Source organism: Scleropages formosus, chromosome 3 (genome assembly GCF_900964775.1).
Source record: "Scleropages formosus chromosome 3, fSclFor1.1, whole genome shotgun sequence".
Taxonomy (NCBI): domain Eukaryota; kingdom Metazoa; phylum Chordata; class Actinopteri; order Osteoglossiformes; family Osteoglossidae; genus Scleropages; species Scleropages formosus.
The window spans coordinates 6161300-6187823 of record NC_041808.1 but is presented as its reverse complement, the minus strand read 5'-3'; the positions used below and the strand labels follow the sequence as shown (position 1 = coordinate 6187823).

The 26524-nt window shown below is 56.1% G+C and overlaps 2 protein-coding genes across 5 annotated transcripts in view; one reads left to right on the top strand and one right to left on the bottom strand.

The window, feature by feature from the left end:
* Positions 1-12320, top strand: part of gfra1b (gdnf family receptor alpha 1b) — a 29473-nt gene extending 17153 nt beyond the window's left edge. For both annotated transcript variants that reach the window (XM_018762565.2, XM_029249968.1), the window contains exons 4-9: positions 5273-5624; positions 7682-7791; positions 7887-8021; positions 9499-9698; positions 10725-10772; positions 11732-12320. In XM_018762565.2, coding sequence (XP_018618081.1) covers positions 5273-5624; positions 7682-7791; positions 7887-8021; positions 9499-9698; positions 10725-10772; positions 11732-11860 — 974 coding nt within the window. In that variant the 3' untranslated portion in view covers positions 11861-12320. The remainder of the gene's footprint in view (positions 1-5272; positions 5625-7681; positions 7792-7886; positions 8022-9498; positions 9699-10724; positions 10773-11731) is intronic.
* A 5877-nt stretch (positions 12321-18197) lies between these two features.
* The window catches only part of atrnl1b (attractin-like 1b), an 86264-nt gene continuing 77937 nt past the window's right edge, over positions 18198-26524 (bottom strand). For all 3 annotated transcript variants that reach the window (XM_029250680.1, XM_018762625.2, XM_018762626.2), the window contains 2 exons: positions 23539-23653; positions 18198-20294 (listed from right to left, as the gene is read on the bottom strand). In XM_029250680.1, the coding sequence (XP_029106513.1) occupies positions 20170-20294; positions 23539-23653 (240 nt within the window). In that variant the 3' untranslated portion in view covers positions 18198-20169. The remainder of the gene's footprint in view (positions 20295-23538; positions 23654-26524) is intronic.

Below are 26524 nucleotides of genomic sequence, written 5' to 3'. Positions count from 1 at the left end.
CTCGGAAAGGCTCTGCGGTTACAGCGTTTACCGCGGCCAAAGGGCCGGAACGGGGGAGGGGGTCAGGGTTAGGGAGAGAACAACTCGGTCATCGCTGTCACACGACACGATGACATCACGGTGCCCGAGGAGGTCGTGTCATCATCATCCATCAGGGAGATTACAGCTGACGTCGGAGTTGAAGCAGCCGGACGCCTGGAGTTGACTGCGGTTCATTGTGGTTCGCCGCGCTCAGCTGCCAGGGTAAAAACCGCTGCGACGCGAGGAAGGCCAGCGTCTCTGCGGTTCTCCGCCCGGTTCTCCACGCGGTTCTTAGCGCAGTTCTCCGAGCGGGTCTCCATGGCAACTGCGGCATCCCTACAGCGTCCCGGAGAGAGCGAGGGGCGAGCCTCTCGCACTCGGGTTCTTCCCGTTAGAGGTTAGCCGGACAGGCGGTGCGAGATGCCATTGTCTCCACGGTCAGGTGGACACCGTGCGGCTCGGCGGGCGAACGAGACGACTGACGAGAGCGCAAACGAAGGGGAGAGGAGCTTTTTAGAGAGGCGAAGTTACCTTGTGGAGGAGCTGATTGCCCTCGTCCGCCGCGTGAAGGATGGACGGCGCTTAGAGCGCTCTGCTCCGCTGAGCATGGCTGGGAGCGTGCACACACACACACACACACACACACACACACAGATGGACGCCTTGAAACTACAAGCCCTATGTGGCCCGACTTGATCTAGGGTCAAAGTGATTTGGGGTGGAGGGAACACATAACCTGTTAATGTGTGTGTGCGTGTGCGCGTGCACGTGTTTCATACACACTCGGTGTGTCCGAACAGGTTGCGGCAACCCAGCGCAGAGCGGCATCTTCATACGTGTATTGGCAGCGACAGCGTAAACGCGGAGCGCTTCCACCTGTGCGATGCAGCGTGTCGGAGGCGTGTGCCGACGTACACCTGTTTAATTAGTCATGCGCCCAGGAGGACATCCATTATTCACGGGCGTCGAGCGCCGCTTATTCTATTGTGTTTAATTAATGCCGGAATGCGTTGGAAATTTATGAGAAAGAAAGTGTGTTTGCGCGTTGGCCGCCGTTCAAAGTGAATCGCAAACCGCATTAATCTGCTGTCTCAATGTTGTCTTTCTCGAATGGTATAAATAAAACAAACGGCGAGCGGTCGAGGCGACCGAGCGGGGCCCCCGCGGTGTCTCGCCCCAGAGGGAGCGCGGGCGGCAGAGATGGGGGCGGGGACGGGGACGGGCTTCGTTTCGTCTCCAGTAAAAGTGCGTATTGATGCCTCGCGGAGCTGCAGACGGACAGGGTTCATCCCTCCGAGACTCTAAGGTGGAGAAGGCGGTCAATGGTGAAAAATCCCCGGTTTCACACAGTGACCGAGTAGGGCGGTTCAAGGTTTCGCCTTGAACGTGACCCGAACGTGACCGCATCGTCACGACAATGAGCCGACATGAAGCTCCTCCCCAACTTTGCATCCCGTCCCTTTTTCTCACGGCTCACGTTCGTACCAAGGTTGTCAGAGGACAACGTCCAAATGTCCTTGACATTGACCGTGACATTTATAGTGGCCAAAGCTCGAGGGTGACTGCGAACACCCTCAGACATACATCTAAACCCGTAACGAGTGTCCACTGACACAGCACCAAGACGCCCCGTGGATGGGACAGTGTTCCTGGGCTGGTCATTGGTTCCGAACTGACCACGCCCATTCAACGCAGATGCCACGCCCACACCGCGCTGGAGCCACACCCACATAACACCGGAGCCACGCCCAGGGAACATACGTTAGAGCTTTATGGCAGAAACTGCCGATGTCCACCAGACATCAATGTCCACCGCTGTCCAGCTGGGATCCTCGCACCCCCATTAAACATCAGACGTAACCGTCACGCAACGTTAGACGTGTATGCAGACAAAAGCGGGTCACGTGAGCATTATATAAAGCGAAGGCTTCTTGTACTGAGCCGTGTTGTGTTTCACGGAGCCAACCGATCCTGTCCTTTTGCCTGGGTATAGGATCCAGCATGAGTGTAAAACCAGGGAGAAATGGACACTGCACCGTGGTAAATGTGATCAGGGCGAGGAGTGGAGGAATGGGGGGCTCATGCTCTGAGGTACGGGGGACATCTCCGAGGAGGAAGGAGCGCCGTGCTTCTGCCAGGGTGTCACCGGACGCCCGTGTCCCCCTAGGGGACGCTGTCCAGATCCCGCTAATGGGAGGTGACAGTGCAGCCGCGCACAGCGGGACGCTCGTCCTCCAGCGAGACGCGTCCACAGGCCACCACGGTGGGGCTCTCTCCACTGCGAGGGGTTTTGGGGGGGGGGCGGCTCCCTGGACCCGCATGCAAAGCCCCATCCCGGAGAGGACCGATGATGATGGAGGCGATGAAGACAAAACGATGGAGGTGCAGACAAGCGGTCCTTTTCGGCGAACAAGCAGTGCTGCAGAGACGCTCGAGCGAAACCTGTTGCTGTTGGCGGCTAATTAATGCGCAGATACGCTCGTGTGGGAAAAGACGCGTGTGTGTGTGTGTGTGTGTGTGTGTGTGTGTGCGCTGATAACCTGGCGCTCAGTACCACACACATCCACAGCAGGTGTTACTGCATGTGTCACTCTATGTGTTACTATGTGTTACTCCAGATGTTACTCTATGCATTACTACAGATGTTACTGCAGATGTTACTCCGGGTTTTATTGCAGATGTTACCGCAGGTGTTATCCAAGATACTACAAGTGCTACTAACAGGTGCCATTACAGGTGTTAGTGAAGATATTATTTATAGGTGTTATTAAAGATATTATTAGAGGTGCTACTACAGGTTTGATAACAGGTGCTGTGACAGCTCACCGTACGGAGGTGTAACCGTGGTACAAAGCGCACGTGCCGAGGAGAGAGAGCCGCGTCCTCCGTGTCGGGGAGGGAAGACTCGCCCTCGTACCCGCGGCGCTGATGACGGATCGGGGGCGGAAGAGAGCGATGGCAGAGTGGTCCCTGCAGGAGGCGCTGTGGACGAGGCAGGAAATGCGGGGTGGGGTGGGGTGGGGGGTACGGTGCCGCGGTGATCAGTTACAGGGGTCGTGCCCTTCGGTGATCTGATTTGCTGCAGTGTCGTGCGTTTTATTGGAGCAGCAGCCGGACCCCCTCCCCCACCGCCGGACCCCCGCGGCCCCCCGCGGCCCCCGGGCTCCCCCCTCCCCCGCACTTTCAGTCCCAGCCCATTAAAGGAGATAACCGAGCTCCGCCGCTGCTATTTGTCAACCCAAAAGCAATAAAGACGAGGCGCTTTAAGGCCCCGTGGAGCAGTCATTAAGAAGCACCTCCAACACACACACACACACACACTGCAGCAAACCGCGCTCCGCATCCGCACCCTAACAGCCACTATGAATTTCTTTAATGGTTCTGCTGCTGTTTCGCTGCAGTTGTATCCTCTGTTTTCACGCACGGCGAACCCGACCGTGGGCCTCGTACCCACTGCTCCGCGTGCGTAAAGCACGGTGCTCCAAAACACGCTCACACGCACATCCAGTTCCTCAGTAACAGACCTCTGGCTGCCCTGCATGGTGTCGCCACAGGGCATTTCACCGCGGTGCACAAGTCACGCTGGGTGACACGCTGTCGCCATAGTGACCGTGAAGCTCTTCTGTGTCTCAGGAGAGAATCTTAATTACGCCTAAAATTGTAGGTTTGACAGGAGGGACCTCGCTGCCGAGGGTGCCGCGGAGGACAGGCTCCGGCAGCCGGTTTCTGTCTACGCTGTTAGTACCGTGGTACGAAACACAGCTCCGGTATTGTCAAACGCGCACACACACACACGCGAGAGGACACGCAGTCTACAGCTTCCTGTGCCCCGAGGCTGCGGCGCAGACAAAGTCCAGAGACGCCGAGGCCGCCGTAAAGGCCACGGTCCCCCGTCGGTGACCTTCACCGGCTGCGGGGGGGACCGGACCCTCGCGGCCCCGACCTTTTCGGAGGGAGCGCCCGCCCCACCCGGGACGCGCAAACACCCACGGTGCGGAGCGGGACGGGAACCGGGCCCGGACGGGGACGGCACGCGGGACGGGACGCCGCGGCCGAGCGGACGCGTCTCGTGAAAGGGGCCTTTCGACGGCGAACGGCGCGAAGAAGATGAGTTGGGGTCGCAGCCCGACTTCTCACAGCTGTCAGTACGAATGGATTAACTGGTCAACTGAAACACACACACACACACACACACACACACACACACACTGTGTCTCCAGGGCTGACGTTAGCAATGGCAGGTCTCAGGGTGGGGTGTCCCAACTCGAGATGGTTTCAAATTAGTGTCAGAATACATATCTTAAATCTTAACCATATGAAACAGATGAACGATTCCGATTTACACCCCTGATTTTACTTACCTGCTTGGTTTAACCGGTGAAACTTGGGCTTCGCTTATTTCTGCACCTGCGCGACTCGCGCGTTTCTGCCACACGCACGATTTCCTCGAAAGCAACATACGGAATTGGTCGTCACACGCCTGTCACGTCACATGAGAAACACTGATTCTCTTTAAATATCCCTTTCGCGGTAGAACTAAGGGACAGAGGGGGGTTCGCATACTTTGGAGCAGCGCTGTATGGAATATGGGTATCACATATCTGTATTCATTAGCTGATATTTTGGCAGACAACGCGCTAATTCGATACACGTGACAAAATCTTTCCTGCTTTCTGTTCTGCAAAGTCAACTTTTTTAACATTTATTTGTTTATTAGATGCTTTTGTCCAAAACGACTTCCAATCAACACTATGTAGTGTTATGAGCCCACACACCTTATTCACCGCGGTGATTTACACTGCTAGATACACTGGGTCACTCATCCATACATCAGTGGAACACACAGACACACACTCTGTCACTCAGACACTATGGGGGAACCGGAACAGCATGTCTTTGGAGTGTGGGAGGAAACCAGAGCACCCGGAGGAAACCCACGCAGGCACGGGGAAGCATGCAAACTCCACACAGACTGAGCGGGGATCAAACCTACGTCCTCTCACACCACCCAGGTGCTCTAGAACAGCAGCGCTACTCGCTGCGCCACCCGATTTTCACGGGTGATATTTTGAACCCCTCTCGGAACGCGTTTGACCTCACGCAGCGTTCGGTCGGTTTTCACTCGAAAACGCTCCCCGTTGCGGGAGTCCGGGTTCGGGCCCCCCTGTGAGCTCAAGGCCCCAAGGCCCCGGGGCTCAACCGGGTCCTCTTGCCCTGAGGTCACCCCCCACGTCTCGCTCCGTCCCCGCAGGAGAGCCGGCGGTGACCAAGGAGAACAACTGCCTGAACGCCGCCAAGGCCTGCAACCTGAACGACACGTGCAAGAAGTACCGCTCGGCGTACATCAGCCCGTGCACGAGCCGCGTCTCCACGGCCGAGGTGTGCAACCGGCGCAAGTGCCACAAGGCGCTGCGCCAGTTCTTCGACAAGGTGCCGCCCAAGCACAGCTACAGCATGCTCTTCTGCTCGTGCCCCACGGCGCACCAGTCGGCCTGCACCGAGCGCCGGCGCCAGACCATCGTGCCCGTGTGCTCGTACGAGGACCGCGAGAAGCCCAACTGCCTCTCGCTGCAGGAGTCGTGCAAAACAAACTACATCTGCAGGTAAGGAGGCGCTGCGGCGAACGGGCCGACGGGACTCGGCGCGCCCTCAACCGTAACATCCGGTCATTGCAGCGCGACGCATGCGGTCGACCGCCGTTACCAAAGAGGAACGTAGACGTAAACCCCGGGAGAGCGTGGTAGAGAATAAAGGACTCCAGTAAGGATGGACACAGCGCACCTGGTCCCAGTTAGGACAGGGGCCACGACACTCCGCTCGCTGAGTGAACACGCGACGACCGTGAGGCGAAGACTCAGTTTCGCCACGAGGAAGGAGGTTACATTTCAGGGGAAGCGTTATGCAAATAAGCCGGCGTCTCAGCGACACGGGTCTAGGGACCGAACCGCTGCCGGTGACCATACGCGTCCACTAAGCACGTGACTCGAGGACCGGCCCCGACCGCGTGGTCCACGGACCGGTTCCGTTTTGGTTAAACGGTTGAGAAACGGAAATATATTTATTCCAGAACACGTTTGTAATACATTAGTAGTAAAACTTCAAAAATGTACACCCAAGTCGGATAACAAATTTTTAAAAGCGTTCATTCCGGGGCTTGTCCACGATGTCGTACGATGCAGAACGTTCACGGTAAATTGCGGTAAAAATACCAGAACACATAGGTACATGTTCATTTTACAGTTCGTTTCAGCGTATTTTCACTGTTTTATTTCTCCTGCCTGAAAATATAGAAAATTGAAGCTCCTCTCCTTTATTTAAACGTACATTTACATTATGATGATGAGGAAATATTCCATTCATCCAGTTTCAATAACCGCTTGTCCTGAGCTGGGTCACGGTGGTCTGGAGCCTATACCGGAATCATTGGGTGGAAGGCTGGGGTGCACCTTGGAAGAGACGTCAGCGCACACACACACACACACACACACACATCATCTGAAACCGGTCAGCCCATATGGGGTCGCGATGAGCCAGAGCCTAACCCGGCAACACGGCGTAAGGCTGGAGGGGGAGGGGACACACCCAGGACGGGACGCCCGTCCATCGCAAGGCACCCCTAGCGGGACTCGAACCCCAGACTCACCGGAGAGCAGGCCCCAACCGAACCCGCGGCACCGCCGCGCCCCCCACAGATGCCAGTATTTTGCAGAAATGAGAAAATATTGACATTTATTAATCATACAACAGGCAGTACATTGTGGGGTTCCTGAAAATAATCCTTTTTATTCTGTCTCTGATTACTGTGTGAAAAAACAAGTAAAACGTTTTCCTGTTTGTTTTCATTTGTTAGACGTGCAGGAAGCCCAGATTATTACACATAAAATGTGCGCGTTACAGGTATGACATTGACACTGATAATATATTACTGATGTTAAGCCCAGCTGCTGAGCGTAATGTTTAGAGTTGCTGCCTGTGAATCCGAAGGTTGCGGGTTTGAATCCCACCTCCAGCTGTAGTACCCTTGAGCAAGGTACTTACCCTAAATTACTCCAGTAAAAGTACCCAGCTGTATAAACGGATACATATAGGTAGATGAACGCCGTGAGTCGAGAAACATCGGCTGAACTAGAACACGTAAAAGAATAGAAATGTTCGCGGGTGGAGGACGGGAGCCGATCGCCAGTCACGCTACGGCGGGGTTTCGCAGTTACGCTCGCGTGAGCTGTGGCGTCTGCGCAGAAGAAAATGTCACTGCCGGGTGCTGCAGGTTCGGTCGTGGACGTGAGCGCGGCCCCTAAAGCGACCATTAGCGAACGCGGTCCAGAAGGAGCGCGGTCGTGAACGTGTTCTGTCCTGGACCGCATGCGGTGTTACCCGGGTGCCTCCTCTGAAGGTGTGTTTTAGACTCTCTGTGTGTGTGTGTGTGCGTGTGCGGCTCCTAACGAACAGCGAGGCCTTTGTGTGTGAACAGCTATTAGGTCTTGAACCACGTCACCGGTGTAAGGGAGACAGTGGTACCGCGGTAAAAAGTCTTCCCAATTAGGGTGCCACGAGGTTCGGTGCAGGGGGAGGGTACGTGTTTCTGGGGCGCGGTTCATTACGCGCTCTTCCCACCGGCAGTCGCGCTGACCGCGGTCCTCGTCCGCTTGCTGCCCCGCAGGTCCCGACTCGCCGACTTCTTCTCCAACTGCCAGGTGGAGCCGCGGTCGCTGTCCGGTTGCCTCAAGGAGAACTACGGCGACTGTCTGCTCGCCTACTCGGGCCTCATTGGTGCGTCGCGCCGCCGCTCCTCGCTCCTTCGCCGTCACGGAGCCGCGTGCCCGCACTGATGGCTGTGTGTGTGCGTGTGTGCGTGTGTCCCGCAGGCACGGCGATGACCCCAAACTACCTCCGGTTGTCCCACCTCAGCGTGTCGCCGTGGTGCGACTGCAGCAACAGCGGGAACAGCAAGGAGGAGTGCGACAAGTTCCTTGAGTTCTTCACCGACAACCTCTGTCTGCGTGAGTAGCCGCCCCCACACACACACACACAGAGCGCTCCCGCTCCCACCTGTGTCCCGCGCTGCCAGCCGGAGGCCGTAACACACAAAGGACGGCGTCCCGAAGGACAGGAGGAGCTAAGCGCGAGATAAGCGCGTTTCAGGAGCTTCGGTTTCGGAGCTTAATATCCGCTCGTCCTGCAGGATTAGCGATTAAACACGGCGGTACGATAATGTGCTCAAGTCGAGCTTCCCTTTCACACGCGCCGTCTATTTAATTAAGGCGCATTCGGCGCATTTGGACGTTGTTCTCGGCCTTTTCGGCGGACGACCGCCGGAGCTTATCGGGCCTTCGGAGGGCCGGAGCGCGCGGGGCGCGTGAACGAGGGCGTGCGCGAGAGCACCGGGAGGACCCGGACCGCCTCGGCGGCGCACGCACGCACGGGACAGAGAGCTATTAGCCGTGACTGAGCCGCGCGCTCGTCGCGAGGGAAAGCCAATAAGGCGGGACGGCGCCCCCCGGAGGGCCCCGCGCTCCCGTTTTAATAACATGCATCGTTCTGACAGCGACTTATTTAAAATCAAATTGTCTCTGCCGCCTCCTACCCGAGGAGCACCGGCAGGATGGGGACGCGCGTTCGTCTCCCGGAGACGGAAACCCGGGACGGACGCCCGTTGCCACGGAAACGGCACCGCGAATGAGCCACCCCCTTTCGGAGGTGTAGGGTCAAAGGTCAGGTGTCGCACCGGTGCCGTTCGATGCACGTCCCGCTCAGAGAGAGGACAGCGAGAGTGAGGGACGGGGACAGTGAGGACAGAGGACTCAGGGGTCGTCCAGTTGGCCCGCAGGACTGTGCTCCTCCTGGGGGGCGCGTCCACCCTGAGCTCAGAGTGTCTCCCGGACTCTGATTGGACAGGAGGCCCGTCGCCACGTCCCAACCACCGAGGATGCGATACTGCCTGTTTACCGCGGTATCCGTTGCACTCTGCCAGGAACAGCTGTGACATGACGGAGCGACACACACAATTAAACAGAGATGCGAGTCGCCGGAGATAATTAGCACTTCTGTAAATGTCTGCCGTCGTCAACAAAAACAGCAGCGGCGGCGAAGCGCAGTCATTACCGCCGGCTCAGGAAACTCTGGTCCGTCCTCGCACCCCGAACACCGGGGTCTCTCGCACCGTTAGTGTTCGGTAATTAACGTGATCCATTTTTGGGGCCGCTGTCAGAGACGTGGGGGGCACGATGGCACGGGGGGTTCGGCCTGCGCCTGCTCACTGGTGGGTTTGGGTTCGAGTCCCGCTTGAGGTGCCTTGCAATGGATTGGCGTCCCGTCATGGGTGTGTCCCCTCCCCCTCCCCCTCCAGCCCTTTGCCCTGTGTTGCTGGATTAGGCTCCAGCTCGCCGCGACCCCACTTGGGACAAGCGGTTTCAGTTAGTGTGTGTGTGTGTCAGAGATGCGGTACAGATACACTCAGCTCCCCCCGTGTGCCTACAGGGAGCGCCATCCAGGCCTTCGGAAACGGAACGGACGTGGGGGTGTGGCAGCCCGCGCCTCCGGTCCTCACTTCCACCGCTGCCAATTCGCCCCCGCAGAGGACCAAGGACCGCTCTCCAAACGACCTAGAAGTGACCCTACTCACCCACCGGCCCGACACGGTCCACAACTCCGTGTACCACATCTGCAGAAACCTGCAGGTAAGTATTGCAGCCACTATGAGTCGGGCTCAAGTCAGAATGGGTGGGTGTGGCTCCTGTTTGTGCAGGAGGGGTGCCGGGGGGGGGCGTTCAGCCGGGTGTTGCGTTGCGTTGCGTTGCGCCTGCCAGCAGGGGGCGCCGAGGAGAGCGCACGGCCATCATGCAGCTGAGATGACAGCTGTCAACATCTCCCACCCGATGTTCCGGGAGGCTCCTCGACCGCTTGCACCACAGGTGCCAAGGGAGGTGTCACTCTGGTAGACCCCCCCCAGCAAAGTGAGAAGAGCATGACTCAACGCCCGACCAGAATGGGGATGTAGGAGCCGATAAATCGACAAACGGAGACGCGTTACAGCATTGGCTCTGCGGGTCCCGCCTACAGATACGGAGTCCTGCCCGTGGGGGATGGAAGGGATGGGAGCTCATGCACTTCCTGCCCTTTCACCGTTAAAAACCACTTTGCGTGTTTGTCACGTGACGTCGCGGTTCCGAACGCACACCCCTAGCCGTAGAGCCACCGTTCATCACGTGTGTTTAATAGCACTAATATGATTTATTCGTGCTCCGCCTTCGCGTACCGCTAGGACCTCCCGCCGTGAGATTAATCACCTGCTTCTGTCCGATTTCACACAAGTGCTTATTATTCGGCCTCTCCGTTTGCGGGAAGCGGCTGAACGCGGCACGCAGGTGGAACGCTTCATCACGGAGCTGCGTGTGCGGGGGAGGGGCTCGGCTCATCGCTCGTCCTGTCGGCTGCGTCCCGGGATCCCGGCGGCCCCGGGGGGTCCCTCCCCGCGGTGCACCCCGCCGTCCCACTCGGGGTGTTTGTTTCCCGTCCGTGACGTCAATCGTCCTCAGATCCTCGACCGCACTCCCCCCCGCGGCTCCGTGTCAAGCCAAAAGCGAGACGGTTCCCGCTGGGGGGGGGGGGGCGTCCACTCCGAGGGACGTTTCCGAGCCGCACGGCCCTCAGCATCACACGCTACCGTGTCCCCGTCTTTAACTCCTCCCTCCTCCTCTCCGCAGGCCCAGAAGCTGAGGTCCAACAGCACCGTGGACACCGTGTTGTGCATGGTGAGTGCCGAGAAGGAAGAAACCTCCCGCAGGGGGCGCTCTTTCCGCCGCCTTTACTCAACCCCGCTGCGCTCCGATTGGCGCGTAGTTGGCCTCGGTGGTCGCGACTCCGGCTCCGAAGCTGCTCGGTGCGAAACGTTCGCATCGTCGGCAGGTCATTCGGTTTGGCTCCGTTTCCAAGGCTCCTGGGAATCGAGTTAAAGAGACGGTCGGAGACGCAGCCGTAGGATGACCGTACACACGGACACGGAGCGCGGACGGACGTGCGTGCGGAGTCATCGGTGTCGCGCCGAGGGGCGAGTGGGGGACGCGCTCCTGGAACTCGCCTGCAGACCTGCACAGCATCGGGCCAACGGGCAGCCCCACAAACACAAACGCGCGCACACACAAACAATTTGCGAAAGGGCGTTTGCTGTTTCTCACACACTTCCTCTCGATTTGTCGGCCAGCTCTCCATTTTCACCTTATCTGCTGCCATTTAAAGTGCATTAAATGTCAGCGTACATGATAAATCAGCGTCCGTCTGCGGGGTGACATTTAGACGTCCGTCCCAAGGGCCTCGTGGCGGCGGTCCGTGGCTCTCGGCACCGCAGAATCGCCCTCATCGATATTAAAAGCCATTTTCAAAGCACAACACTCCCACACGTGAGGCTCATTTAAAGAAGAGCGAGTCTCACCCTTTTAAACCGGACACGCGTGGAACGGGAACTTGCTGCGCACGGACCCGGGACGTCAGCGCGTCACGCGTCGTCTGCACGTCGCACGTCCGCGTCGCGTGTCCGTCCGCGTGCCGCGCGCTGTCCGAGCGTTCGACGTCGGCCTGCGCGCGAGTCCGTCTGTCGCCGTTGATCGCGAAACGATCTTTACGTTTCGCGTCACGTGTCGGCGTTCACGTTCCGCGACGCTCCGCGTGTCGCTCTACACGTTTGGAACCCACCGTGAGTGTTGTCTCTCCGCAGGACGATGACATCGTGGGCCCGGGAAGCTCCAACGCCGTGTCGAGGAGCGCCGTCGCACCCCAGGCCGAGGTCGGAACGGGCGTCCTGCTGCTCTCCCTGCTGGTGGCGCTCTGCTGCTCGGGGTGCTAACCGCCAGGGCCTGGACTGACTGTACAGAGCGCATTCGCACCCATCGCCCTCGTCCGTCTCCCCATCCTCATGCTGCCCCCCCCACCCGTGAGAGGCGACGTCAAGGGTGCGAGGGGGGGGGGCGCGGTATCCTGGCGCACGGGGGCACTCGACAACACGCCCTAATGGAGCACGGGCTGCATGGCAGGGTCTGTTATGGCTTTATTGTTAGCTGGGAGGGGGGCGCTTTAACTTCCACTCTGGCGTGCATGTGTAAACACGTACCCCCCCCCCCAGAGCAAAGGTGAGCATGAAGATGAGGAGGACAAGGTCACTGGTGACAGGGATCTCCCGATATTCTTCCACACACAAGCACCCTTTATTGGTAACCCCCGTTCCTGCACCAGAATACACTCGTCTCATACCCCCCTGACCCCCACCCCCGACCGTACTGCTGATCCGCCCCCCCTCAGACCATCCGCACGCCCCCCCTCAGACCATCCGCACGTCCCCCCCAGACCAGCCACACACCCCCCCCCCCCCCACCAAACAGGCCGTCCAAAGCGCACGGCAGCACGTCGCCCTTACAGCTGGACACCACTCCTCAGAAATTTCTGGATGAAACGTTTTACATTCGGATGTTTTTCCGCTCGGAAATTACATTTAATTATTTGCTTAGAAAGGGGATTGTCTTCAAAGCGTAATTACGGTGTGGCTAAAACGAAACGAAGTAAAAAAAACAAGCTTTTCTGTTTTCCTTCCGGAAATACGCAGCTCTGGGGGATCTGCGAGTGTATGCGTGCGAGTGTGCGCGCAGCAGTCAACCTGGGCGCCGAGCCCCTCGTGGGTCCGGCGGGCACAGCCGCTCACACCTGAAGTCCAGATGGGTTCCGCATCTGACGTTTGTTCCTTGGGAAGACATCCCACCGTACACGCTCTCGAACCCGACCCACAAGCGTCTAGACAGAAACACCGATCGACCTCGAGAAGGCAGGATATCGCCCCGCCGGCCTTGCCGCACGCCCCCTCACGTGACACACGCGTGTTGCGCGTGCACCTCAAGATCGCACCCATGAGTCTGTCACTTAGCGTTCGAGTTTCTCAGCAGTGCTCCAAAGCGACGACGCACCGCCTCCATCGACGGAAAACTAATAACGTGAGACAGAGGAGAACACATTTGGAATTGATGTTATGTTATCTTGCTCAAATTTAACGTCCCTCCAGCCCCAGTATAAAGGGTATTTTTTATATATATATAATATATAATATGTATATAGTCCTCTTGTTCTGTCAGACGAAGTTCCAACTCTCAAAAGGCTTTCCGAAAAGCACCGAATTCATGCTGTAACTTGCTGCGTATCCACACACACCGTCGCTGTCGTTTCATGGTAAACTCGCTGTTCCTCCTCCTTCTCCTCCTCGGCGCTGACCGGGAGCAGCCTGCAGGGAGCGCTGTTGCGCCAGGGCGTCCATGCGGAGGCTGTAGGTCACATCCAGGGCGGGGTTGCCTCTCCCGTAGGGGGCCACGGGGGGCCTGCGGAAGTGGACGTAACCTCCCCTTTTTGTTTGAGTGAAACTAATAAGATGTCCTTCGTCCATTCATCTTCCCTCAATTCTTAGCTCGTGAAAATGTACAATCTGTTCTTTGAAAACTAATAAAAATGTTGACCGAAGCGATGCTGCTCTCCTGTGTTTCGTCCTGATGTTCGTTGTCAGAGATTTGCTGCATTTAGTTTGGCGTGTAGAGTGGGGAGCCGCGACAGCCGGCTCCCGATTTCACACGGGGTTCCGCAGGGCCAGTTTCGGGGCCCATCGCATTTTTGCAAGACACAGGGAAATGTTACAGCCAACGAGTGTTCGAAATGTTTTCAAGGGATACCTTCAGCACTCCTTCCAGCGGGTTTGCTGAGGCACTCAAAGCTGCAACTACGTCGAAAGGAGAATTGGCAGAAAACATGCGGTTGTGGTCCAAGAGGCATCAAAACTGCAGAGTCATGAAGAGGCAGTTTCACTCCTGCAGCGAGGCCCAAGAGCGAGGGGCGAAAACGAAGACGCAACAAATCGTCCGGCAGAAATGTGCTGCTGGGATTACGCCCAGGGTGGAATTTAGCAATAAATTAATAATTCATCCAAAACGTGACCTTTAACAGAAACACCGGATCGCTAGCATCTCACACAGAGGGAAAACAGCAGAACCGAGTTCGGTCGTATGGAAATTAGCTCTGGCTCATTATCCTCAGCGTTACTGCTATGCAACAAGTCAGGAGGTTGAAGTGCAGTGACACCGTCCCCTCTTTCAACCGCAAACTGACCGATTACGGTCATGACCCATAATGCCCTATGGCGCGTTCCCTTTCCTCAACAAGGACGAGGTCAGTTGGGCTAACTGATGCCTACAGTGGGATGAAAAACATCTCCGCACTTTCTCGTGTGGTTTAGATCACTGGGGTTGCACTTCTAATGTGGGGAGGAGGGTAGGTACTGTGTAAAATACCATGGTAAACACGGGAACAAAGTGCCTCGACCCAGATCTGGTGATGGGTCTTCATTTTCCGGGTGACATTTGCATGGGGATGTGAGGCACATTTGATTTTGTCAATGGAAAGCATCGTGAAGCTTTTCGATCCCCGGGCTGAAGCAAGACGGACCCGTTCTTGGCCACGACGGCCGAGCGCATGATGCTCCTGATGCAGATTGAGTTCTACAGCTGCTAATTGCTCACAGACCCGGGGGCTTCAGGACGACCGCGGAGGGAGCCGTCGCCCAGCTGCCGGCACCATGACCTAATGCGTCAGTCAGTTTTACACATGACAAAGAGAGCATGAGGAAACTCCATCATCTCCTTGCATCTTGAGCCTTCAGGACGACCATCGGTAGCTACTGGTGACAAACATGTCGACAAGTCAACATGACTTTATCGTGATTGTTCCCATCCTACGGAAGGCTCTAGAATGGGGGGGGGGGGGGGGGAGTGTTGGGGTCCAACCATTTTCTGTTGAGGGCCACAATTACTGTGAATAGGTTCGAGGGCCTGACAAGAAAAAAAAAAAAAAAAAAAAAAAAGTGGCACGCAATCTTAAAGACATACACTGATTTGTACTGCATTTTATTCAGATAGTGTGTGTGTGAAGTGTGTTTCTACAACTACTGCATGACTCAACAGTTTAGTATTTATGGAACAGCGTATACTAATAATATACAAACATTCACGAGGGCGGCTGCACGCTGGACCCGCCCCGACTCCAGAGCACCTAAAGCGTAGTCGAACTGCAGAGCCCACCGAACGCAACCCCCAACTGCGCGGTAGCGCCACCCTGTGGCACGAGTCAGAGCAGCAGTGCAGGAGAGACCTCAGCAACGGCATCTTTGAAGCGAAGAAGCGGGGAAGCCTGCAGGTGGGAGATAAGGACACGCATCTCAGGGACACTTTGTGAAGAGGCGTAAAAAGTCACCTCATTACCGTCGGTTGACCCGCAAGACGACCGCCGACCAGACGGACGCAGGTTCTACCTGGCAGCCTTTGGCACACGGCGGATTATAGCCTCTGTCTGGAGATCATTTATATCATCATCATCCTCCAGTGTTTGATACCGAAGGAGAAGAAATGCCAAGGGGGCAAATGGAAGCAGGCAGACGTTTTAAACACACTTTCACGTTGAGACGGTCCACGCAACTGGCCACAGGTAGGGACCAAGTCGAGAGTAATAGCGGAAGGCCACCCTGCAATGACGAGTTTATACCTGTTCATCAATGCGTCGAGTACTTGGTACCTTCAACACACAAAGCTGCACCTTAGCGTGAGATTATTTATTTAATAACTAATCGAAATGCAGCGCTGCCTCACGCCACTTTCCCAGGAACACGTGCTCTTGGCGTGATGCAAACGGCGCGCGGGAGGGGAGCCGACCCGCAGAAGCGCCGAGTCAGCGAGAAGCGGCTCTGAAACGCACGTGCCTTTCAGGTGAGGCTCCCGCCGGGGCGGCAGGGCGGTCGTTGCACACGTCGATGAAACTTTAATCAAAAGTACACACTGGATGAGAGCGGCGCGCAATGCTCGACTCCAGATGTGCACAGGCTGAATAACAACTGACCCGCGGCGCCGCGTCCGCTGTTTGCCCACAGCTCTGCTTTCAGAGAAAGAGCGGCGAAAGTAATGAAATGTAAACGACCCTGCTGGATGGGAGCAGCCCCCCACCCCCACCCCCATCCCCATCCCCATCCCCATCCCCATCCCACCCTGAGCAGTGTCATGTGTCATCCAGGTGCCTTCCGTTCCAGAGGAAGATTTCAGTTTGTCCTCCAAGCAAGTGGGGGACACACACCGCCAAACTTGATGGTTACAGCGGGGGACGCAGAGGGACGGACGACAGCGACGAAGGGCTTGGCGTCAGCAGGGCGACTCCTTGACTTCATAGTGAGCTCCATTATCATCTCCTCCATGAGGTCTTTGTTGGCACCCAACCCCACGCAGGAGTCTGTGGCGCCGCCGAGAAGCTCCCATTGTCTCCTTCAGAAGGCCGAGTGACGGTCGGCGGTGTGACGATCCTACCAGGGAGACGCGGCCCCTGCCTACGCGTCCCAGACCGGCTGTGGTCCCGTCCACAGCTCACTTCCTGCGGTGACTCACCCTAGAGGTGTGTACGCCGTCGTTATTCTCGGGAGAAACCCGTGACCGCGATAGACCGCAACAATCCATACAGAAAGGAGGCCCCTCGGGATGGCGACTCGGACGACGTTGCTCCGGAGCCGGGACAGCGCGAGGTCACACCGCGACAGCGGCCAGCTCATCGTCCACAAGCGTGGGAGAGAAAACGTTCATCACGTCGACAGGGTCAAGCGGTGGCGACTCACGGCACATGTCACGTGGAAAATGACACGGGAAACAGCGGGCGGCGCACAGCATGGGTGCGATTCTCCGCGGGACATAATCAGGCCGGACTCATCAAGCGCGTGTGTACCTGGCGAGCGGGGCCCCTCCCCCACAAGCCGCGTTCATCTCTGCCGCCCAAGTGCAAAACAACAAACTCGATGCGCAGAGTCATCAATTTGCTGCTCCCCGGCTGCCCTCTTTTACCAGTAAATCAGGGAGCCATTAATACGGCCTAATGTCGGCCCCAGACAGTCTGATTTACCGGGGGCCGTTCCAGCACGGGAGCCCCCAGGGGCACGAAACCATCCCTCACTTAGCTCTTCCTGACACGCACCTCCCCCAGGGATCACTGCGCCGTGCGATGGATCCAGACGTGCTGGACGGCCGAAGAAGTACGGCCCCTCGAGGGGTGCTGGCTGGGGGGGGGGTCCAGATCTTCTGGACGTTCTGGACAGAACAAGCATCTGGACTGGAGTGTCAGTCTCCAGGGGTCAGAGGAAGGGGCTCTGAAATCAACACACACACACACACACACACACGGCGGGTTTCTCTGCCCCCCCCCCCGCACTTTGTGTCCTCCGTAATTATCTCACCTGCACAACATCAGAGAAGAAACAAGGACGATGAATAAGTCAGTGTGTTTGTTTCTTCTAGTCCACAGTCAGGTGCACTGAAAGAGTGTGTCGTACCTCATGTCAAATGACTCCTCTATGTCCATGTTCACGGTGAGAGTACCATGGTACGGGGTCCTTCTGCTTTGAAGGAACACTGTAGCGGAGGACAGGAGGTGTGACCTCCCCAGGAGGGCACTTTGAGTGCGAGTGAGAGGACAAATAGTCCGTCGCACCTGGCAAGTCCAATACCGCTGGTGGAAACGCACACCTGGACCCTGTGGGATGCATCCCTGTGTCAAACAGGTCTTATTTTACATACTTACACAGGCTCACGATCTCGCACGCACGTGTTCACACACCGAATCCAAGGTGAATGAGCAGGAACACGGCAGACAAGGAGCAAACGGCACAAAAACACAAACACTTCAGCGAAGATTTACCAGCGGAAGCCTGGAGCTCCATCAGTGTCGTCCTGGGGAGGTCACACCTGCCATCAACAGGTAACGGAGGAGGAGCTCCTTCCTCCTCCTCAGGCTGAAGACAAAAACAGTCCTTCTCTGCAACCAAATCACCAAATGTGATGGAGCAGACTGTCACACGGAGGGTTGTCTTAGAACTTATTGACTGCACACGCACATATTAACGCTTGCACATAAACTCAAGAGGGACCAGTGCAGGGGTCCCAGATGGACGCAGGCTGTCAGTCATATGAGGATGGGACCTGCATCCCCATGGAGGACATGAAGAGGAAAGACTGACGATCTCAGGTGCAGAGGAGCACAGCGCCATCGTCCCACCTGAGACCCTTAGAACCGAGCAGGCGATAAGAGCTGGAAACGTGGCCGCCGGGCACATTAACCACATTCCCTTATAATCAACATTTCCAACATTTTATTTTACATCATAGTAGTGTTCATTACACAGAGAACATCGATACAGGCGTATGATGAAGATACAAAACAAACGCGGGTCAGAACAGAGCGCTGCGGGAGCCCACAGCTCAGTCCGGTCCGGTCGCCACCCTTCCTGGGTACAACACCCGGTCAGCGTAGTATTCGTCAGATGGTACCCAAAGAGATACTCTAAGGGAACTACACCCATGGAGACGGCAACATTTTCACACATCTGTTGGTGATGGGAAAGCGTTCAGCAGGTGTCCCGGAGCACAGGCGCCCCCTAGAGGCGCGCAGCGTTCGGCTCCAAGTGCGTAAGTGCTCCGTGGAATGGTCCCAAGTGATGAAGATGCCAGTCTGCTCATCTCCACAGGGAGCACAAGGAGGTGCAGGAAACACGGAGGGGAGCAGTGGGGCAGGTGGGGGTGGGAGGTGCTGCTGCAGGAACGGCTACGGTAGCTAGCAGTTAACCTTCCAGTTAGCCAGGTGACCTCCACAGGGGACCCGGCTGAGCTCCGTATCCCGGCGCGCGCACACGCGCACACGCACACACCTGTAAGGAACGAGGATCTCGTTGCAAACCGACTGGCAAGCGGCGGAGAAACCGGTGCAATGCTGATGGATACAGCGCCCTGACACTTTGACGTGAGCCGACCAGCGTGCACGAGCACCGCGTTGTGTGCGCGCGCTTACCGGAAGACGGCATGGGCTCAACGTGTTGCTGAAAGAGCGTTTTAAGAAGTCACTGGCACGTGAAGGGAGGGGGTGGCGCTCGCAACAGACACAGGTACACGAGTGCTCCGAGAAGATGAACAGAAAGGATCGCGGTTTTACCCTCTATTTTCCAGCATGTTCTTCCACTGCTACGATACACGATTCATGATAGGGACTCGGAGGCGTTCTCCTATTCTGGTGAGCCTAATAGCTGTGTAAGGACACAATATTAACAAAGTAACAGCGGTGAGAGTACGACCAAGGAAAACAGTAGGAGAGAGGGTACACTCTTGGGCGAGGGGCTGGAGCGCCCTCTACAGGAGGGGCAGACTGATCACAGCACTAGCAGGGCTATGTGACGTACTCTTTCCGAAATAATTAAAAACGCGTGTCGTCGTCATCATCGCCATCTTCCAGTTCTTCCACGCCATCGTGGTCGCTGCAGATATGAGACGAGCGGGGGCTGGCATGCAGTAGCATCATCCACTGTTAAGAGCCAAATAAAAAGCAGAAAACATCCCCACAACAAAAACAGGAAAACAACCCAAAGTAGAAGCGTAAAGAGGCAGCGTTTCAATTCCTCTGAGTTCCATTTCTAATGTGTCACATGGTTGCTATGGCAACACACAAGCCCCCTCCCCCCCCCTTCTCGCAGCAACTGGATGACACAGGCTGTGGTGCTCCGAATGGCAAAGTGGAGCCAAGGGGATTGAAAAAGGGCGTCCTGCTCAGACGAGGCGAGGGGGTCCGTGGAAAACGGCGAGGGGAGGGCCGAGTCCTGAGAAATGTCTGAACTTCAGCGGGGGGGGGGGGTGTACAAAAACTACATAAAAACAAGAGTGGGCCATACAAAAAACTACATAAAAACAAAACATGCTTTTCCTTGTATTACATGATAAACACACTGAACCATTCACAGTCCAACCCCCCCCCAACACACCTTTAGTGCCTGTTTTTTTTTTCTTTTTAAAACCCAGAGTTCCCAGCTGGAAGAGCAGCGACGTAGCCCTGTTTGGAGGGAGGGGCTCCGCTGCTCGAACCCAGGCCGAGGCGGCGGAGGTGACGCTACAGGAAGTGAAGTGTGCAGGCGGGAGGGGGGCTCGGCCACCTGACGGAGTTCTGCGGCGCGTCCCCGCGGTGACAAAGTGGCCCCGCGGAGGCCCCAACCGCACAAGGAGAAGCCAGTTCCAAGAAGGTGGGGGGAGGGTGGGGCCTGGGAGGCCCGAGGGGGGCCCCAGCTCACACGCAGGTCCCCTGGTGCATGGGGGGGTGTGACTTGCGGCTCTTCAGTCCGAGGGTCTTCTCCCTGAAGTCCGTAGGCTTCTGCTGGGAGGTGTCCACAAGTGCGCTGGCGATGGCAATGCCTGGGGGGGAGACAGGAGAGCAAGTTGAAGCCCTGCTTGTTTGTCTGCGTGTGTGTGGACAGGCGTTACTGTATACTACAGCCCCCTCCCTCCTCAGTGGACACAGCAAGGACAAAGGCCCAGAGCGCTTTCTGAACAGTTTAGCACTTGCGATGATGGAACAAACAATGGCGGCATCGCCCAGCGGAGAACGGGCAGACAGGAGTATAAGAGCGCTGTATGGCACCAAACACACACACACAGCAGAGAGAGAAGGAGAGGCCTCCTGCATTTTGAATCCCGTACGGTGACTCATTAAATGGTCCCGGGAGCGGTGGGCGGGGCCTCAGACAGCGCCCTCGATGGTGATGGTGATGGAAGCCCGCGGGGGGTGCCGGGGCATCCGGCTCCCTGTCAAGTTTGGCTGCTACAAGCTGCTCTGTGGGGCCATCGCTCAAACAGCGGCACACAAATCAGGGCGCGGGGGACGGCGGGGAGCCGCGGATCGGGCGGCCCAGCTCGTGAGCTCGGCTCATTACCGCAACAATACAATTAGCCCGAGCGGCCATTCATTACAAAGACGGGCAGCGCGGATCCAATCTCACACGTCAACATGATGCACACGCCTCAGGACTATACACTGGAGCTGGGTCTCTCAGGGAAATATTACCTCTCAAACAGCCCGGCTTTCTGTGTGTGTGTGTGTGTGTGTGTGTGTGTGTGTGTGTGTGTGTGTGTGTGTGTGTGTGTCTAAGGTGAAACACATTCCACTGCCTGGACAAAGCATGGATGGGAGCACATATGGAACTGATCAGTGTTAGATTAACTAATCAGGTAAACCGTGGCAATAATTACGATTAATCACTAGGTTTGAGGTACAGAACCCAATCCAAATATAGAAATCAAAAGGGGGCGTGGCTATAGGCACATAACTCCTCCCACCCAAATAAAACAGATAAAGAAATGAACCCCAGGGAGTTCACTCACTGCACCCCAACATACCCAAGCAAGAGTGCGTGGACCCACCAGTTACACCGAACTGCGTTACACAGTGGCTTCAACGCTCTGTGTACTTTAAAACCACCTCAAGCAGGGAAGCCATTTACGGTCAGCCGTCACCTCTGCGTATTCACCGGGCTCAAATTAGGAAGCCCGGTGAAACAGTAAAGCGGAACGGTAAAGTGCGCGGTAATGAGAACATCTTCAATTCAATCAGAGGACGATTTCTTCAATCTATTAAAGCCTTTATGGCGGCGACACGTCTTTAGCGACATGACATGTACGCCAATTAAAAAAAAAAAAAAAAAAAAAAAAAAAAAAACTTGTTTCTAGCACACGGATGGGGAGGCGTGAGCTCCGGCGACACAGACAAAGGGAGTGCGACACCTGCGACTACTGCATTTACCCTCAAATTACCGTGCTGAGCAAGGGGCAGGACCCCATGCCCTGTGGGACAGGGGGCCCCCCCCAGACAGCCCCAAGGAGAGTTTCACCACGCGAGCGCACCAGGCCGCCCCGCGCTTCCTACAGGCACTAATGAGCGTCCGGCAGCCGGAGAGCCGGGGGAGCGGCGCGTTTCAGCGGAAGACCGTCCACGGTCGGCCGTAATGTGATTCACGCGCTCAGGGATTCCAGCCACCGCAGACGAGCAGCAGAAACCGCACGGACGACCTTGAATTAGACAAACTGCTGATTTAATTGTTGATGCGCTCCAAGGAGAGCGCCGAGACGGCGGAGTGCGAGAGTCCCGCGTGTTCTCTGTCTGTTTGGGTAACTCTCATCTGCGTCCCGTCACGTACGCTCGTGACCGCTGCTTGTGGACACGGAGGAGAATGTCAAGATGATTCTGTGGATAAACACAGGAAGGGAAGGTAAACAGGCGCCAGTCGGGTCTGGGGATGGATCCACTTTGGGGAAACCGGCCCCGGCACAGTGCCGTCAGTTCATACAAATGGCGGCGGGGGATCGTTACACTGCAGTCGTCCGAGTCGCTGTGCAAATGATGTGTGATGGCGGTGGGGGCGGAGCCTAAATGTGAATGATGTGGCTGGTAAGGAGTGGGAGGAGCAAGTCTGGGAAATTGTAGAGTCAGGGGAGTGGTGAAGGCTACTTCACACGTCTTTTACTGCTCAACATTTCATATTTGTAGGTATTTCCCTTTATTTGATGCTCTCCTCCAAAGTGACCGATGTATAGACCAGGGTGAATTTTACTCTCCCGGTTAAGGACCTCGATCACGGGTACTACAGCAGAAGTGGGATTCGAACTCGAATCCTTCAAGTGCAAGGCGGTGACTCTAACCGTTACGCGACCTGCTGCCCATTTATCATCACTATTATTATTTTTATTACTATTTCATAATTTAGCTGACATATGTGCCCAAGCTCCCATGTTGGAGGACTACGGCAAGAAACCTTACTTCCTGTTCATGGTCTAAAGAGGAAGCGACATCACCATGCTTCTCAGAGATGATCCATCACCAACAGCACAGACCTTCTCACTGCTTCACCTCACTCTTGCACCCATGCCCAAGTGGGAAATGGCTGCCGGTGCATGAGGAGGACAAGGGGCACAGGAGGGGAGTCCACTGGCCCCCTTGGGGGCCCCTTAGCAGGAGCTCCTCCTCCAGAGTGCCGTGGAGCTGGTGGGCTTTGGAAACTGCAGACTGGTGTCATTCTTCCGGAGAGCAGTCAGCGATAATGGAATTTGCGCTTGGAACAGCAAATCTGGTTTTCCTCCGTCAGCATTATTAATTCATAAAAGCAGAGCAGAGAGCGGCCGCTTCAGGGGAACAGCGGCTCCACTGTGGCAGCGCTCACACACACACACACACACACACACACACACACACACACACACACACACACACACACACACACACACACACACACGTCGCGCAGGGCAGGAGTGGCCAGCTGTGCACTCAGTTGCCGCCTCTGACCCCAGGACAACAGGACCACTGTGTTCCTCTCCCCTGCTTCGTCCCATGATTTTACTGTAGGATGGTGTAAACCTTGCGTCTAGTGAGTGTCTCTTGCACCATGTTACCACTCTTCAGGTGTGACTGCATGTGAACCAGCACCAAAACACGGTAAAGGCCTCTGAGCTGAGGGGGCTGCGGCTTTTTACATCTGCTGTACTCACCTTTACCGCAGTCGCACAAACACATCCACAGCATCACACCTATTACACGCACAGACCTCACACCAGAGTGCGTAGGTATGCACGTGTGTGAACGTACAAGTGAGGACGATGGTGTACTTACCTGACTGGCCGGGGGGCGGGACGCCAGAGGGCCCCCTGGGGAGACACATGAAGACTGTGAGCACAGCAGCTTTGCCACCGGAACAGGGCTCCATGGCGATGGGTTTGGGGGCACCCTGTGGGTCACAGAGGACACGCGTTAGGCTTGGATACACGAGGTGTGCGGAGACACCACGTTACACATCATCAGATCGACAGGGGGCAAATCCCATGGGGCTACGAGGCATGGAAGAGGAGCTGAAGCATCACAGAGCAGGTGGCACCTGTCAACAGGTGAGCGGTCCACAGCGATTGGCGTCTCCTGCTCGCCCGTCCACAGCCCACCGAGAGTGAAAAATACATTTAGAAAAAGAACCAGCGACAATCTGAAGGACTGACATGTTTGGGATGTGAGCCTCGGGAAGTTGCGCCGCCTCAGCCCGTCGTTGGCACATCACCTGAAGTTGGGGACGGAGCAGCGGGAGGATGTCGCACCCCCACTTTCTCTCCGCTTATTAAGGCATTTGTTTGTGACACGGCGCACAATCAGCCCGAGGGCTTCGAGCACTTGTTCGCTGTTTATAAATTGCCCCTTAAAAGGTTTTCGACAACAGTTTGGGAATCGAGGGGCGGCCTGACATGACGGGTCCAGCACAAATGGATCAGAAATTACAGCCTTCCTTCATATTCGGGCAACATAATCAGCCCATGTCAGCGGAGCAGAAACAATGGAAGCTCGGCGCCAATCACAGGCAGCACTTTGCCTTCCCGCCGAAAGCACCTTGACTCAGTGCGCGGACATCGCCTCCCAATCGCACACTCCCTACCTTCCCGCGGAGACATCCGATTCTATTAAAGTGTCCCTCATCACGCTGGATCCCAAGTGCATGACAGAGACAGGGAGGTGGCTCACAGCTTCGGGCTCCCCGCAGGCATGCCCTGCAGCCTGAGCCGCGACAAGAGGCAGGGGAACATGGTCATCACATGACGTCCGCTGAGCCCCGCGTGCAGGTTGCGTTCCATCCGCACCATCCAGCTTCTATGAACTCCAACAAGTACCTGCAGAGCCAGGGAGTGACTTGTCGTGTCTGGCAGGGTCTCCGCACGCCTCCGACATGGTGCACGGATCCTCCTCTCCAGCTCAGGCCCCTCTCAGGCCATCTCCACCGCATGAAGGAGGAACCCGTGGAAAACAAGGTAGGCGGTGGGAAACGAACCCTGGAAGCAGCCACTTCCATCTAAACTATAATCTGAGTCACCGAGAAACGGTGAAGGATGGGGAAATCAATTCTGTTTGCGCCAAGCACAAGCTCACTTTGTCCACGCACGCACGCACGCACCCCGGCTGCCAGTCTGCAGCCAAAGACGCACAGCTAATTCCCGATAATCTCCCAAATATCAGCCGCTGTTTGCGGCTCCCCTGTAGGAGCGTCTCCCGTCAGCCGAACAACCCTAAAACAAAAATCTGGCGGATAAGAAATCAAGCGAGGCAGTAATATTTCGGAGATAAATTCTCCAAATTATCGACACTTTAGTGAGAGCCTTCCTTTCCCTAATGAGGAAGCCTGATGAAGTAGCGGACAGCACTGATTGATCAGCAAGGAGGATCGATGCTTTTGATAGGCCAAGAGCCAGGGAGGAAATGAGACACACCTCCGGGTCAATATGAGACACCCCTCCCCCCCTCCACCGGAGAACCAGACTGACAGGTGCACTTGTGTGCCACACCCCCTGTAGCGACAGCTAGGCCCACCCAAAGAGACCGGAATGTGGTAAAAAGGTGTATTCAGATCACGACTCTCATTAAACACACTCCTATCCCGCTCTGGGAAGAAGATTTACCACTGTCGGTCACGGAGAAACTGCCGGAAAAGCAATGACGGGTCAGCGGTGGGGGCCTGGGGTGACTAGTAATAAACTCCCATGCTCCTCCAGTAAATCTGCCCCCGCCGTGGACAACATACGCGATCAATTCCATTCTGCTCATCGTGCTCCTCGACCATTAAGCAATTACGCAAACGATAAACCGCATCCTCTTATATTAATTATTCCATCTAGATACTCCATCTTCACACGTCTCGGGGAGGCCCGTCTGCAGCCGGTCTGACAGCAGTCAATCAGCCCTGCTTTTAACGCACAAGCGGCGCTCTTCACATTAACACGACATCTACGATTATTTACCCTGCACTTTTCGCAAAAGAAAACTTGCCGTTTTAAGCTACTCACACTGATTTAGCCCTTTACAAAGAAGGATAATTTTTATTGAATCGATCCAGGTCAAGTGCCATACTCAAGAGTACTCCAGCAGAAGGTGACATTCGAACTGGAGTCCTTCCACTGAGAGGTGACAACTGTAACCACCACGCCCCCTGCTGCCCTCCTTAACGGCGCCTTGAGAAAGAGCTCGGGAGTGACTGAGAGGGGCCAAAGCTCACGGGGGTCCATAGGGTGAACTGGAAGGACGACCTAGCTGGTCCTGCTCCACACACACACACACACACACACACACACACACACACACACACACACACAGTGACACTGATCTCCTGCAGTATACGAGGGGAGCTGGCGTTCTTCAGCTCCTTTCGAGCAGCTTGATGGTGGGTGGGCTCCCGTCGCCGCACCGCGCTGCCGCTTCCCAATTAGCTGTGCGAGTTCGTCTCCGTCTCACCAAACTCGAAGAAGGTCTGATGGAGAGCAACTCCCCCGCAGCAGCAGGAACAGCATCTGGCGGTCCTCGGTGCTCGCCGGCCGCCGGACGGCTCAGTCATCGCTCTACCGTGACACGAGGAAGCGCAGAATCGGAGCGCCGGCTTACACTGAACATCTGTCAGCAGAAACTGAGATCCACAGTTTGGAGTATTTGTGCTAAGTTCTTGAATGTTAAACACAAGTATGAGTTACACAACAAGGCCCAAACAAAAGCAGCCTTCGCTGAGGTACTTATCCAACCTGCGTGTTCTCGGTGATCTTCACTACCTCACTCGTTCTCTCGTGTCTCACACAAA